This window comes from Leptonychotes weddellii, chromosome 7, assembly GCF_054177405.1.
Source record: "Leptonychotes weddellii isolate Sample4059 chromosome 7, ASM5417740v2, whole genome shotgun sequence".
Taxonomy (NCBI): Eukaryota; Metazoa; Chordata; class Mammalia; order Carnivora; family Phocidae; genus Leptonychotes; species Leptonychotes weddellii.
This window is the reverse complement of record NC_138375.1, coordinates 114,634,747-114,650,390: the sequence shown is the minus strand read 5'-3', so window position 1 is coordinate 114,650,390 and position 15,644 is coordinate 114,634,747. Positions and strand designations below refer to the sequence as shown.

The 15,644-nt window shown below is 56.4% G+C and overlaps 1 protein-coding gene across 1 annotated transcript; it reads right to left on the bottom strand.

The window, feature by feature from the left end:
* Positions 1-9,038: 9,038 nt before the first annotated feature.
* Positions 9,039-15,644, bottom strand: PITX1 (paired like homeodomain 1). The gene is made up of 3 exons (XM_006750574.2): positions 15,132-15,644; positions 12,576-12,808; positions 9,039-10,589 (listed from the first exon to the last, which is right to left on the bottom strand). Exons 1-3 carry the CDS (start codon positions 15,295-15,297, stop codon positions 10,047-10,049), a joined length of 942 nt encoding a protein of 313 aa, XP_006750637.2. The 5' UTR covers positions 15,298-15,644; the 3' UTR covers positions 9,039-10,046.

Genomic DNA, 15,644 nt, shown 5'->3' with positions numbered 1-15,644 from the left:
TTCCACACGCCACAGGTGTGGTTGCACGCACACACCCACCCACCCCGCGCTTAGCATTACGTTCCAGGTGAATATTGTGTGATTTTCCCTGATTAGAGCGTACGTATTCATTCTTAACATTTTTGAAGTTCAGAAAAGTGTGAGGACCGAAGTCAAGACCACTGAACCACCATTGACGATATCTTCCCAGACATCCCTCGGCCTGCATACATGTGCATTTACATATGGGGCCTTCCTGCGCCTTGCTGCCCCGGGCCCAGGGGACACGGACTTCAGGGTGGAAAGGAGATGCCAGGTCACTCAGGTGGTAGCTCCTGACCCAGTGGAGGACCTGGGGGCATCGCAGCAGCCCTGCTGAGGCTTGGGGGGGGGGTCATCATCCCCCATGAAATAAAGCAAGATGCTTCCCTGTAGGGCCGGCTGGAAGGGGTGCTGTGGGGGGAGTGTGAAGGGGAGGGAGGCTGAGCCTGTGAGATTCTCCAAGCATAGGTGGTCAGTGAGATGAGACAGCCTACCTGAAAGCCTTACATACTGGTCACATCCAGGGTCTCTGCAAACCCTGACACTGAACCTCATGAGGCAAGCAGTGCCCATGTGCCCAGTGCCCATTTGACAGAGTGGGATACTCAGGCTCCACGAAGGGAAGGCCAGGCCCCAGGGACGAGCCCAGGCCAGGGACTAGAAGCCAGGAGGGCCCTGGCCTCCCCCAGGCACCTTGACTAGCCACAGCTCTGCTGGTATCCTTCCCTTGTTGGGCTGGGCGAGTCACTATGACCCTGGGGGCTGCCGGGGGCGGCCTCAGCGGCCCCACCCTGGGCTCTGGATTGTGGGGAGAGTCAAGGAGCTTTGGAAGGGTGGGCACCAAGCTCGGGAGAGGCCAGGCGTTCACCATGAATAGTGTGTGCCTGTACTCAGTACCAGCCTGGGCGACTCAGAAGAAGCGCGAGCTTGGGGGAGAGAGGAGGGGTCCTTGGCCACACCCTGTGTGTGTGTGTGTGTGTGTGTGTGTGTTGGGGGTGGTGTTTCATGTAAATCTGTCCTTTATTAGATTGGGTTTATCCACAGGGACAGAGAGGTATGTGCATGGAAAGACTGGAGTAAGGGTGAGGATAAGCGTCCATCCCAGTGTGTCCTGGAAAGTTCCCAGATAGGCCACAGGAGGCAACAGTTTGGGGAAACCCTTGTCAGGCCCTGCCACAGCCTGGCGAGCGGCAAAGTGGCCGGCTGCTTTGTGGCTGCAGTGTCTTCGGGGGTTTGCCAAGCACTTTCCGTGAAGTCACGGGGACGTTAAGCCCTTGGTCCAATTAAATGGGTTAATATGCTTTGTCTGATTCTGAGGAATAATAATAATATAATGTGATAATAGCAATAACGGTGCTGTTAGCTGTGGTTATTACACGTGCCTGCACTGTCCCAGGCACAGAGGGGAAAGTGCGGCATGCGTTCCCGCACACTCAGGCCTCATTTTCCTCTCATAAAACCCCATTCTTCAAAGCCTCCCCAGCCCAACTCCCCATATCCATTTTCAGAACAAATTACGAACACTTAAAAAAAATTGGTCCATTTTGTGTGAAAGCCAAGTCCAAATTACTGTTACTTTCCCCTTTATGTTTTCAAATTTAAAAATGAGTAGGGGTGGGGAGCTGAGGGGGGGCGCAGGGGGGATGGAGAGAGGTGGAGAGGGGGGAGCAGGGGAAGGAGGGAAAAAAATGTATGAACGAAGGAGAAAAAATAAGCCTTCTTGTTTCAGTAAAAATGTATTTCTGGAATGATGTTTCAGTTTACTCAGGCAGAAAAATTAGAAATGGTATGCTTATTAAGCAGGCTAAGTAAGCATGACTATTTTTAGTAGTGTAGTAAAACCTTGGTAATTTGGACCTCTTTAATAAAGATTCCATGATCACGCTGGCTGGCAGGCACACCCTACGTGTGTGTGTGTGTGTGTGTGTGTGTGTGTGTGTGTGTAGGCAAGGTAGGAGTGCAAAGAGGTTGCTGAGTTGGAGGACTGGGAGGGGGCAGGGGGTGCAGCCAGGGGACACAGAGGAGAGGGATAGATTCCCCAACTATGACAGCCATTTTTTAAACTCTGAGCCCTCTTTGCTTAGCAAAAAAAAAAAGGAGCATCACAAATGATTCTTCTCTCTGAACGTTCCTCTTGGCACCTATTAATTTGACATCCATTTAAAGAAGAATGTATTTCAAAACAAAAATTTCACTTGGGTAGAAATCTGACAGTAAAGGTTTACTTGACACTTGTCACACGGGCTTGCCCCTAAATGAGGCTGAATTCTGAGGGTTGACACGTCATTGCAGGCAGGTGATGACTGACACCTTCGGGGTGAGGGAAGGGTCCCGCAGGCACGCCCCTCCCCATCCTGTGGATCACAGGTCTTGGTATATTTAAAGCAATATTTGTTGTTTCATGTCACCTTTACAAAAGAAATATATGCTCAGTGCAAAAAGCTTGGAAAGGACAAATGAAAAAAAAGTCCCTCATTTCCCACCACCCCGAGGTAGCTGGTGTTAACACTTTGTGCACATCCAGAAACTTCCCTGTGCATATATAAGAGCAAAAATGGTACAGTGCTTAAATACTGTTTTATAGCCTGTCTTGTTTAGTTTTCTTACAGAGAAGCTCAGTTAAAAAAAAAAAGAGGCAGCGGCAGACCTGTTATTTAACATTCGGCTAAACTGATCGAGAATAACCATCCACACCAGTTCTCTCTTGGTTGCAAAATAGACACTCGGTAGGGGAAGTGTCCTCATGGGGTCCCACTGCTGCAGTGCCCGAAGGGATGGAGAATGGGGTGAGGGCCACGGGGGGTGGGTCAGCTGTCCTGGGGGCTTGCATGGGGCTGCTAGTTAAAGAGGGCTGCAGGGAATTGTTTTCCGATCGACAGCAGACCAGCTGTGGCTGTGGGCTTGGCCCCTGAGCGTCCTGGGCACCAGCCCCTGCACGCCTCTCTGGAGAAGGTCGGGGCATAAACACAGATACACCTTTTTATAAAAAGGTTCTGGTCAAATACGTGAAATTTACCATGTTAACCTTTTAAAAGTAGATCGTTCAGTGGCATTTACTATATTCACATTGTTGTGCAACCATCACCACTGTCCATCTTCAGAACATTTCATCATCCCAAAATGAAGCCCCATACCCATTCAACAATGACTCTCCCCTCTCCCCCTGTCTCTGGCAACCACCGTCCTATTTCCTGTCTGCATAAATTTGCCTACTCTAGGTACCTCAGATGAGTGGAATTCCAGTAGTTGTCTGGCTTATTTCACTTTAGTATAATGTCTTCAGGGTTCGTCCATGTCATAGCAGGTGTCAGAATATCCTTTTGTTTTAAGGCTGAATAGTATTCCATTGTATCCCTGGACCCCATTTTGTTCATTCATCTGTTGATGGACAGTTAGGTGGCTCCCACATTTTGGGATTGTGAATAATGCTGCTATGAGCATGAGTGTACATGTTTCTTTTTGAGTCCCTGCTTTTGTTTCTTTTGGGTAAATACCCAGAAGTGGGAATCGCTAGATCATATGGTAATTCTATGTCTAATTTTTTGAGGAACCGCCATACTGTTTTCCAGAGCAGCTGTACCATTTACGTTCCTACCACCAATGCACAAGGGCTCCAATTTCTCTACGTCCTTACCAACACTTGATATCTGGTTTTATTCCTAATGGATGTGTAGCAGTATCGCACTGTGGTTTTGATTTGCGTTTACCTAATGAGTAGTGATGCTGAGCATCTTTTCATGTGTTTATTGGCCATGCATCTATCTCCTTTGGGGAGATGTCCATTCAAATCTTTGGCCCATTTTTGAATTGGATGGTTTGTTTTTTTGTTGATTCACTTTTAAAAAAAAGATTTATTTATGTATTTATTTGAGAGAGAGTGGGGGTGAGGGACAGAGGGAAAGGGAGAGAGAGAATCCCAAGCGGACACCCAGCTGAGCGAGGAGCCCGTTGCAGGGCTCAATGTGGGGCTCCATCTCAGGGCGCCAAGATCACGACCTGAGCCAAAACCAAAAGTCGGACGCTTAACTGACCGCGCCACCCAGGTGCCCCTGTTGATTCACCTTTATTTATTTTATTTTATTTTTTTAAAGATTTTATTTATTTGACAGAGAGAGACACAGCGAGAGAGGGAACACAGCAGGGGGAGTGGGGGAGAGAGAAGCAGGCTTCCCGCCAAGCAGGAAGCCCAATGTGGGGCTCGATGTGGGGCTCGATCCCAGGACCCTGGGATCATGGCCTGAGCCGAAGGCAGACGCTTAACGACTGAGCCACCCAGGCGCCCCGTTGAGTCACCTTTAAAAGCAGTGCCCAGAGCTGCCTGTGCTGAGAACAAGGAATAAGTGTGTGTGGAGGAAGGAAAGAAACAAGAGAGAGGAGAGAAAGGAGCAGGGCGAGGGAGAAAGGGCCAAGACCTGTTTCGTGGAGGGAGGGGTAAGGGAAGGCAGCCCCTCAGTTCTTTTATTCAACAAGTGTTTCTCTGAGCGTGACTGTGCGCGGACGCTTCCCCAGGCGCTGCGGTCCACACCTGTTTGCCTGGGCATGCTGACTCTGTGATGTCAGCCCCCTGCCCAGCTGCCAGTGCCCTGCCCCCAGGAGGCTGTGTCCACACTAGTGAGGGCTGTGGGCTCTGTGGTCTGGGGGGGACCTGAGTCCCTAAAAGCTGTGTGCCCTTGGACAGGTTATGTGACGTGCTTGAGCCTCAGCTTCCTCATCTATAAAATGAGACGAAGAAGAGAAATAAAATATGTCTGGTGCACAGCAGGGGATAGTTCAGGGTGAGATGTGGCCACGGGATGGAGAGAGCCAGAGCAAGCTTTCCTCCACCCCCTTCCCGATGCAGCTTCCTGCACCCTGACCTGCTCCTCTGCAGTGTCTCTCTGCCCTGGGTCACAGCCCCCCCCCCCCCCCCCACCCCAAGCCTGGCTGGGCTCTGGTGGCTGAGTGTCCTGAAGTTCCTATAGCCACTCAGTAGATGGGCACCTGCTCTGGGCAGCACCAGACTACTGGGAGGCCAGGTCCAGGGTCCTGCAAAGGCAACACAGGAGTGTGAAGAGTGGGGTGGTGAGAGGGGCAAGGAGCCAGGCCTTGCTGGCTACCCCTAGTAGCCAAGTGAGCTCAGTGGGGGCCAATCCTGGGGCCTGGGGCCTTTTCTTTTTCTCTCCCAGAGCACACCTGAGTCCAGCTTCTTGACAGGAATCGACATGAATTATAATTGTTTATCCTTCCCCCCAACCCCCTGCCGCCCAATACAAATGTCAAGAGAGTGTACAGTGCAGTGGAGGGGACCATGGACCTGGGTCCCAGCTCTGTCCCTCATTCCCTGTGGCATCACGGGTGAGCTGTTGATTCTCTCTGAGCCTCGGTGTCTTCCGGCATAAGGATAAGAGGCCCCTCTCTCCCCTGAGGAGTGAGCACTGTAATTGTTTTCAAGTGCTTCTCGGGGCCTGCCACTCGGTAAGGGGCTGATGTTAGCTATCAGTAAGATGAGAGAACGCAGAAGTGTCCAGGCCTCTTTATCCCATGTTGCAGGGAGTCCTTAGAGGAGAATTCTGGGGTGATTGCTCCCTCTGCTCCCCCGGCTCATCTCTCAGAGTACTGCCTGCCCATGTGCCTCTCCCCAGGCCCAGTGGACAGCAGTTCCTCAGGGCCTCCCAGGCCCTGGCACTAGGACACCGGGCTGGGTTCCCAAGGGTCCAAGTCCAGGATGGGTCCCCGGGTGGGATGCAGTGGGGAAGGCAAGTCGGTGGGACTGTCAGTCAGGACTCACACCCACGACACCCAGCCAAGCTGGAGGGAAAACCAAGTTGGGCTCCAAAGGACATTTTCAGAAATGACCCGTTGAGAAACTCAGAGAAGCCCTACTAACGTGGAAAGCGGGGACCAGGGCCCCCAAGGGGAGAGGCAGACTAACAACCACACTGCCACCACCATCAGTAATAACGCTCTGCCGGCCCCACAACTAATGTCTGATGTGTTATCTCCTTTAATCCTTCAAACAACTGTGCGAAGGGATTGTTATTCCCTTTTATGGAAGAGGAAACAGGCTCAGAGACATGGTGTCTTATCCAAGGCAACTCAGACGTGGAGCCAGAACTCAAACCCTTGCTCTCAAAGACCACAGCGAAGCTTCCTCTGGATGCCAGAGCGGAGTCACGGGCCCGGGAGATGGGGAGGTCGGTGGGCACGAACCATCCTTCCCGTCTCGTGACTGAGGCCCTGCTGCATTGTCACGGAGGGCAGCAGGCTCGGGCAGGCGGCGCTGAAGGACGGCACACAGCCACCTCCGGGGCCTGGACTCCCAGGGCAGTGCCCCCTCCAAGGCTGATCTTCCAGCTGTGACTTCCCCTCCCCTTCTAGATGACTCTGGCAGCTGTCCTCAGGGATGCCATGGCCCCAGGGGAGGCCCCCAGCCTGGCTGGGGCCCTCAAGCTAGGGGAGGGAACTCGGTTCCTCTCAGTGACCGGGGACTCTGGTGGTTGTGCGTTTTCCTTTGGTGCCCGTAGTGCCTGCAAAGCAGTGCTGGGCACCCGCCTCAGGCCCGCCTGTTTCTAATTCATAACTGCTCTAAGCCTGCAGCAGCCCTTTGGGGCTTTCGGCACCAAGCAAGGACCAAATCTGCTTTTCTCTTTCCTGGGGTTAGTCCCGGGTAGCCAGTAGAAATCACGATCTCTTGCAGGCCAGACTCCTCCCCCTCCCCACCATGTTGCCCGTGGTGCTTGGCATGGGGCAGCCCGGTGCAGACGGTAGAGTGGCCCCGGACTGGGCTGGAATCCACTCCGTCACTTCCTGCTGTGGACCTTGGCCAAGTGACCTGACCTCCCTAAGCCTCAGGGACCTCATCAGGGAAAGGGGATAATGAGAACTCTTCCTCCTAGGGTTGGCGTGCAGGTAAAGGGGCTGATCCGTGAGGAGTGTACGCTTAGCCCTGGGCCCTGGGCCCTGGGCCCCGAACCGGCGGAAGAAACGAGAGCGCTCACCGTTCAAGACAGAGCCGCCTCTGCGGAACAGCCTGGCCTGAGCACCCTGTTCGAGGCAGACCTCTCATTTTTTTCTGACTCACAGCACCCTGTTCTTGTTCTTCAAAAGCACTCAGCCCAGTTTGTAATTATACACATGTTTGTTTACTTGTCCATGAGAGCAGGGACCGTCCGTTTCCCAGCGCTCAATCCCGAGCGCCAAGGACAGGAGCACAGCAAATGTTGCGTGAATGAATGACACTCCTTTCCTGGTCTTCAGGCAGAGGAGGACTAGGGCTCTTTGCCTTTTGTCAGAGGATTGGACTTTCAGAGCCCCCCTATATTCCTCAGCCTTCTTTCAGAGATGATCCCGTGGCGGGTACAGCTGGGAAGGGCTGGGTGCTACCACTCCTGTCTACACCACAGAACAGCCGGGTCAGAGGAGCTGGGGGGACCGCACAGTAGGGTCTCACGCACACCTTGTTGGCCGTGGTCCTTGATGGGTGATGGGGACGTTCTGGGACTGCTTCTGCCCTGCCACCTATATCTGCGGCTGTTTGGTCTGGGGCCCCAAAGCCACACTGAGTCTCCACCAGAGCCCCTTGTCGGCCATGTCACCTGAGGCCGGGCCTGACTTTCAGGAGAGGCCTCTCTGCCTCCCTTTTTCCTCCAGTCCCATCTCCTAGGTCTCTCCTGCCTTCTGCCCTCAACTGAGACCAGGGCCCCCTGGCCTTGGCAGATGTGTGAGGCTGGGGGAGGCACTTTGAGTCCAGATGTGATTGTGTTTATGTTTCCAGAGTGAGGGGTTTGCAGAGAGTGAGGGGTCAGAGCTCTGGACTGGAGCCGTTGGGGGAGGGGTGGTCTGGCTCCAGCCCCCTGCCCTAGCCTTCCCTCCCCCCACCTTCCTCCTCTGGCCTGTGTATCTGGCCCTGTCCTCAGAACCCCACACTGTAAGTCCTACAGCATCAGGCTGGGCCATCCTCCAGGAAGGACCCTTCCTCACTCCTCATCTAAATGTGGGAAGATGGGTGGAAAGATGCTTTGGAACATAAAGACTGTTGACTCCCCTGTGACCTTGGCCCAGTCGCAGAGCATGGCGAAGTCTCCGTTCCATCACCTGTACAACAGGGACAACACTCCTGCCCTCAGAGGCGGTGTTGACCTGGTTTGAGAATGTGTGCACAGGGCTCTCCAGCTATTAGCTGGTGATTAAGCCCATGGCTGTGCCCCACTCCCATCTAGGGCTTGCCGGGGGTCCGGCTCCAGGGCAGTGCCAATCCCAGTCACAAGGTGAGTCTGAAGCAGAATACCCACCCCTCTGCAGCTGCAAACATCTTGTTTTGCCATCGGAAGTGACTGACTTAAGGGAAGCAGAATATTACAGGCACTTTACAGGCTGGTCTTGTTCATCATTTCCAAAGCCTGGGGAGAGTGGAAGCACACTCAGCCTCCTTCCGGTACCTTGGGGTGGAAGGGAAGTGAGATGTTCATTCTGTGCCATGGACACTTTCTCCAGCACACCGAGTGGGATTTCCGCAGGGGGAAAAGCTGAGGGAGGCCCTGGCTAGACACTGGTGGATCCTGCATCCAGTCCTCCTGGAACAACTAGGGAAGGGCTCCAAGGTGGGAGTACTGGGCCCACAGGAGAAAAGACAACCCCAGGACTGAAGGAGCTCTGGGCGGCCCTCACCCCAATTCTCCGGGTGGACAAGGGCCACACAGCACCCCGAGGGCTTGGGGGTTCCCGCGGACACAGCTTGGGAAGAGCCTACAGAGTCGGGCAGCCGCGGAAGTGGGGGTGCTGGCTAGGGAGCCGAGCACAGCGCCGAGACTGAGCTGTCCCGCCGGTGAGCCCCTGGTGGGCTCGGAGCTCCGGACGGGGGCCCTCACGGAGTGGGGCTGAGCAGGTCAGGAATTGTGGTGGGAAGAGAGGGCACCTCCCACTCCACCAGGAGGCGGCCGCTGAGCTCCTCTCTTACCCCACAGGGCCCACGGTGGCGCCGTTCCCTTCCTACCCGCCTCCCTCCTCAGTGGAACGAAGCAGTCGCGGCTCGGCAGTGGTTAGCACGCTTGTACTATGGTTTTAATAGACGTACATGGACAAGTCGATATAGACAGATTTATAATTCTATACAGTCAGTCCGACATACACAGGGACGCTGTAAACAGGGGCACGGGCCGGAGAGCGGGTGTGCAAAGTGGGCGCGGCGAGGGGGGGGGGCCTGGCCGCGCCCCGAGCTCTCCCGGCTCGACTCTTGCACGGCGGGCGGTGAGGAGGGGGCTCTTCGCCGGGCCAAGGGGGGCACCTCCTAGCCCGGGAGCGTAGAGGAGGGTCTGGGCCTGTGGCGAAACTTGGGCAGGGGCGCCCGGGGTGCTCGGAGACGAGCCCACCCCATTCTCCCGCCACGTCCGCACCGCCAGCTGGGGCTCCGTAGCCTTAAAATAGGACTCCGGTGCTCGGGGCTGCCGAGGGTTCTCGGGGCGCGCCGCGGCCGCGTGCGGCTCCACAGCGAGTCCCCGAACCCAGGCTGGGCGCCATCATCCCCGACCCAGCGCCCGCTCCAACTCGGATCCGAATCGAGCTAAGGTACGCTCGGCCGGGCCCAGCTTGGAGGGGGAGCCTCGGTTCCTATGGGGCCGGGGCCGGCCTGCGCGGGCTCCGCGCGTCCAGTTCGCAGGCGCGGCCGCTCCTCCCGGGGCCAGCGCGGTGGGAACGCGGGCTACGAGGGCGTCCTCCTCGGCCCGCCGGCCTCCCGTGCCGCGCCCCCTCCGTGCGACGGCCCGCCCGGCCCGAGGGAGCGAACACACACCACCCGCGCCATCCCGAGGGAAATTGCAACTCATCCGTTTTTTCGCAGCACTTTTCTCCGACGTCTTTTTGTTTTGTTTCGTCTGGTTTGGGAGGGCAGAGTGGGGTCCAGAAAAAGCAAACACACAACCAGCCCGGAGGTGGGGAGGTGGGGAGGAGAGGGCTGCGCGGGCGCAGGGGCCGCGGCGTGGCTAGGTCCTCCGCGCCGCCCCCGCCCCGGCGCCGCCCCGGCCGCGGGCCCGCGGGGCCTGGCGGGCCGGTCAGCTGTTGTACTGGCACGCATTGAGGCCCGAGGCCGGGCCCTGCAGGCCGCCGTAGCCGAACGACGAGTGCTGCTTGGACTTGAGCCGCAGGCTGGCCAGGCTCGAGTTGCACGTGTCCCGGTAGACGCTGTAGGGCGAGGCGGGCGTGCCGTACGGGCAGGCGCCCGGTGACATGGCCGAGTTAAGCGAGGAGCCGGTGAGGTTGTTGATGTTGTTGAGGCCCGAGTTGGGCATGCCGGGCACGGCGCCGGGGCCCATGCTGGACGGCATGGTCATGGAGGAGATGGAGCTGGGTGCCGAGAACATGGACTGCGAGGACAGCGGGCTCATGGAGTTGAAGAAGGTGAAGCTCTTGGTGGAGAGCGGCGCTGGCGCCAGGCTCTTGGCGGCCCAGTTGTTGTAGGAGTAGCCGGCGGCGTACACGTCCTCGTAGGGCTGCACCAGGCCGCTGAACTGCGGCACGTAGCCGCCCTTGCACAGGTCCAGCTGCTGGTTGCGCTCGCGCTTCCGCCACTTGGCTCGCCGGTTCTTGAACCAGACCTGGGGGAGGGGGGCAGGAGAAGGGTCAGGGCTGCCGAGGGCGGGAAGGCCCCTCCACCTCCACCCCCTCCGCCCACTCCACCCGGAGCCCGCCGCCGCTGCCTTCTCTCGGAATAGCGTCTCTTTTCTTCGTGATTTCCGCCCCTGCGGGCCGCGCTCCTTAATGGTTCCTTTCCTGTCCCCAGAAAACATTTCGTCGTTCCCCTTTTCTGATCTATATCCACTCCCCCAAGTTAAATCTGATGTCTTCTCCTAATAGGGGTCCATCCTCTTTTGTTTTAGCGAATATTCGTTTGCTTTCTCTCTCAACCAGTCCATCTCCCGCCTTCTCCCCTAAAGGGGTCCCGGTCTGTCTCCTAAATATTCCATTTTTTTCCTTCTCCCTCCAATACAAGAGGTATTTTTCTTCCCTGAAATATAGATCTTCTGACTCCCTTTATTCTATTATTTCATTCCTCAAATAGTCCGTATCCATATTTACTGGGAATCTTTGATATTCTCATTTCTGCCCCAAATGTTTATTTTCTTTTGGTCCACCGCGCTATCTGAACTGCTTTCTTTTCCCTCAGTCCATTTTCTCCGTTATCCCTCATTTTTGATCCTTTTGATTCTTCCCCCAATATTTAGTTTCCCCTTTCTTCCCAAATATCTGACCATCACTGTTTCTCTTAAATAGTTGATTCTTTATTTTTCTCAAATATTTGATCCTTTTGCCCTTAAATATTTTATTTTTCCTGCCACCTAAATATATGCCAAATATGTTTCTCTGCAAATATTTAATTTCCTTTCACTTCTTACTAGTTTCTCTCTGATCTCCCCTCCACTTTCTCCCACAAAATTTAGTAAGAACCTGTTCTTTCCCAACTCCTGGTCCTTGCCCATCCTCTCCTATCCTCCTACTGTATGCCTTCTCTCCTCCGAAGCCCTCCTCCAGCCCTGGGCTGACTTTCCTGAGCTAGCTGCCGACCCCCGCATCTCAGCCCTTTCCAATCCCCGGCACTGACATTGCCTGATTCCACCCCCACACCACCCCTACCACCATAAACCTGGGCAGGATTAGTGAGTTCTGGATTACTGAGTGTTGTCTTCACTCGAGTCCCACTGGGCTGGCCAGCCTGACGGGAGGGGCAAGAGCTTGGGTTATAGGAGGGAGTCACCAGGCCAGGTAGCACTTTGGGCTGGCTTGGGACGTCCTCCCAGTATCTGATTAAATATTTGCGTACTCAGAAATGATTCTCTTGCTGCTCTGGCAAGAGAACCTCTATGCTCTTGTCTTTACTGGGAACCAAAGGGCAAGGAGAGGGAGGGTGCAGTCTGGTCACGGGTCAGAGATCTTACATCTCCAAAGGGACTCGGCCTGAGGGTCACTCTTCCACCAGAGCTGCTCCTCCTTCACCTGACCCCAGCCTTACAGGAAGGGGCAACAGGGAAAGGGTCCAGCTACTCACTGGCTGACCGGCTGGAGACGAGTCAGGTGGGGACTATGCTGAGGTTCTGGAGAAGCAGGCTGTGGTTGGGATCACTGCCCCAGGAGGTTCTGAGCCTCCAAGCCTAGGTACCCTTCAGGCCTCTGCCAGGTGGCCAGGCAAGGCCTGCCTTTCCCTTTCGTTTTCGGGGGGAAGTCGCCAGCAGCTCCGAGGTCCCCATAGGCGGGAATCCTCTGTGCAGTCTAAGGCCGTAACATCTGAGTGGGCCCTGGGCCCTGCAGTGCAGGGGAAATCCCCCTGGGGCCACAGATCTTGGGGTGAAGCTGCAGTAGAGCCCGAGGGTCAGGTAGGATACCAGGCGGCAGCAGCCCAGGGGCACCATCCACCCAAGGGCTTAGCAGTAGCCGGGGACACCGGGCCTAAAGTGGAATCCTCAATGGCGGAGGGAGGGAGCAGGTCTGAGTGGCGGGACAGAGAAAAAGTCTGCGCGCGAGGACTGCGGCGGAGGTGGCCAGCAGCCCTGGGCGCGGGTCGCCTTCGGCGTGCACGCTGCGCTCACCCTCACGCGCGGCTCGGTGAGGTTGGTCCACACAGCGATCTCCTCCCGCATGCTCATGTCGGGGTAGCGGTTCCTCTGGAACGTGGCCTCCAGCTCTTGCAACTGCTGGCTGGTGAAGTGTGTGCGTTGCCGCCGCTGCTTCTTTTTCTTGGCCGGGTCCTCCCCGCCGCCGCAGCCTGCGCCTCCCGCGCTGCTGTCCTCCGGCCCCTTGACTTCGCCGCTGCGCTCCTTCTCTGAATCGGGCAGGACAGGCCCCAGTCACCTTGGGCTTATGCCCGTTTGCACCCCGTCCCGCCTCCACCGAAGCGCCTGCCATCAGCGCTGGCGGCCCTTCTTCCCGCTAGGGGCCCTAGAACTGTCCCCACTGGAAAGAGCCTGCTGGCTGCCTGATCGTCTGTAGTCACCTTTGGTCGGTGGTGCCCCGAAGAGCCCAGGAACCGGAGGCACAGGCTTAGGTTCCTGGCTGGGCAGAGCCTGCTCTTGCAGCTGGGCTCAGGCTCAAGCCCGGCTGCCTGTGTCACCCGCAAATGTATGAAATTTTGAGGGTTTTGGGGGGTCTAAATCTGGGGGGGGGTCTCTCTGCTTTTCTGAACTAGGATCAAATCTTTCCAGCCTGAAGCTAGTGGGTCGGGGGAGCAGGGGCTGTGGCCTGCAGCACCCCCTCCGCCCCCAGACTCTCTTCTCCCCAGGGCTGTGTGGGAGCCACACTGGGCAGGCATAACACAGCTGTGTTCTCGGCCTCTGCTCCAAGCCTCAAGTCCAGAGGCCCAGAAAATCCCTCAGGCGGCAGCCCAGACCGACAGACTCTGTCTAGGTGACCTGGGGCTCTAGCCTCTCACTCTTTCAAGCTACGCAAAACACATTTAGTCACAGACACACTGAAACAAAAAGACAAAATTTAAAAACAAAACAGAGAAGCCCAGATAAACGCAATTCTATCCTAACACCATGGAAAGGCTCACAAACTCTTAAAAATAGGCAGGTAGGAACACAGAGCAAATGCGAATTAAGAAGGCAAAAACCTCCGTGCAAACACACCCCTAACTAAATACAGTGCTGTACGGGTATAAACTCCTGGCGCACACACACACATTTATTTCTCTGGGATTTAAAAAAAAACAAACTTAATGTACTGTTGTAGATAGATTTTTTTAACCCCTGCCTAATAATGCCCTTTCTAGAGATAATTTTTAAGTACCGGGGAAATACAGCACTATAATTAGATAAATTATCAAATTAACCCCGCTGCAAATGGATTTTGAAAAAAAAAAAAAAAATCCCGGAGAAACGCGCCATTTTGGATTGACTTTTAAAAAATCTCCCCAAGAATAATGTTGCATGTAGAGATTTTAAATTCCAGAGAAGTATGTCTAGTGTAGTAATTCTTTTTATATCGAAAATTACAGTTAACATTTTTAAATATGTCCTCATAGATTCGGTTTTAAAAAGCAATCTACCGCTGCATATTTCTCTGGGTTTTAAAAGTAAAAACCAACCAAAGGCCACGCTTAAAACTTTTGGAAAACAAAAGTACAGTTCAGCGTGGTTTTTTAGCCAAGCAAACAGACCCTCTCAGAGAAAAGTCACTTAGGGATGCAAAACAGAAACAAATAGAGATTAAAAACGCATAGAGAAACACTCAGCGGTGGATTAAGAAATGAACGCTGCAGAGGCGCCCACGGCCCGGGGAGCAGGGAGCTCTGCCGCAGCGCCGAGTTGGGACGGCGAGCGCGCGAGCCAAACCGAGACCCCGGCGGCTCGGCCGGGCCGAGGATTAGCCGCGCTGCTGCCCGCACCGCCCCGCCGGCCCAGCTCGCGGCCAGCCTGGGGAAAAAAGCTTGAGCTCGGACAAAAAGGCAGCGCGGAGGGAGACGTGCCCGAGCCGAGTCAGGGCCCTGGCTGGGCGGCCTGGCGGCTCCCGGGCCCCGCGGCGCACGTAGGGCCGGGCTCCCTCAATCAGGGGGTCCTGCCCGGAGCCGAGCCGCACCCCTTGGCCCGTTCGCCCTCGCTGTCCTCTGCCTTCTTTTTACTTGCGGTTGTCCCCCCCCCCCCCAGTTTGTTTTCTGACTTTTCCCGCCACCCCTTCTCTTCGATTTCTCCCTCTCAATCTGTCGCCCACTGCCTGTCCGGGTGTGTGCCCCCATCTCTGTCTCTCTGGGCACTTTCTCTCATCCGCCGCCCCATTCCTTTCTCGATCTACTCCTCTCCTGCGGTCTGAGCGGCCCCTGGGCACCCAGTTGCGCAAACCGAATTTTATTTTCCTGTTCTCTTTGCTTCTGAACAAGAGGGGCTGTCAGTCCGCCCCTCCCGTTGTAGGTTTGTGCATCTGCCGGTCTCTTGGCGCGTGGGGACCGGGTGGAAGTAAAGCTCTGAATTTCGTTTTATAAAGCGTGTAAATTTCCGCGTTCACCCTCAGTCCGAGAACGAGAAAAGAAAAGGTCCTGACGCTCCTGGGTGTAGAGGGAGCCCGACTACGCGGCGCGGGCTCCAGGCTCTGCTCCCCGCTCCGTGCGCCCGGCTCGGCTCGGTGCGCGCCTCGCGGGGAGCCGCGCTTACCTGGCAGCTCCGTGTCGGACGACTCGCTGGCGGAGTTCTCGAGCGGCTCGCGGGGGTCGGCAGCGCGGGCCAGGTGGAAGGCAGGCCCCATGTCGTGCGGCGGCGGCGGCGGCCGGAGTCCCTCCGGTAGCCGCTCCAGGCTCATGCCCCCCTTGAAGGCGTCCATGGAGGCGGGGACCGCGGCGGGCGCTCCAGGGGCCGGGGCTGGGCGCGCCCGGCCGCCCTGGCTGCGACCTGCGGGGACAAGAGTACAGCGCCTAAGCGGCTGCCCCCCAGGGCTGCCCGCGCCCGCAACGACGCCGCGCCTGCCCCATGGACCGCCCGGGGCTGCGGGGCCAGGCGGGCGGCAGCGGCAGCGGTTTCTCGCGACCGGATGCCCGGCTTCGCGCTCCGCGCTGCGCTCCCGCCGCTCGGGCCTCTGCCGCCCGCCCGGCCCCGGCTCCGGCTCCCGATCCGGGGCCGGTTTCTAAGGCTCCGGACCGCGCCGGCAGAGGCTGTCTTAAAGCGACAGCG

Coding starts and splice junctions, on each gene's coding strand:
- PITX1 (XM_006750574.2), bottom strand. CDS start 15,297: ATGGACGCCTTCAAGGGGGGCATGAGCCTGGAGCGGCTACCGGAGGGA. Junction 12,809..15,131: donor GTCCGACACGGAGCTGCCAG/GTAAGCGCGGCT, acceptor TGCCCGATTCAG/AGAAGGAGCGCAGCGGCGAA. Junction 10,590..12,575: donor TCACCGAGCCGCGCGTGAGG/GTGAGCGCAGCG, acceptor CCCCTCCCCCAG/GTCTGGTTCAAGAACCGGCG.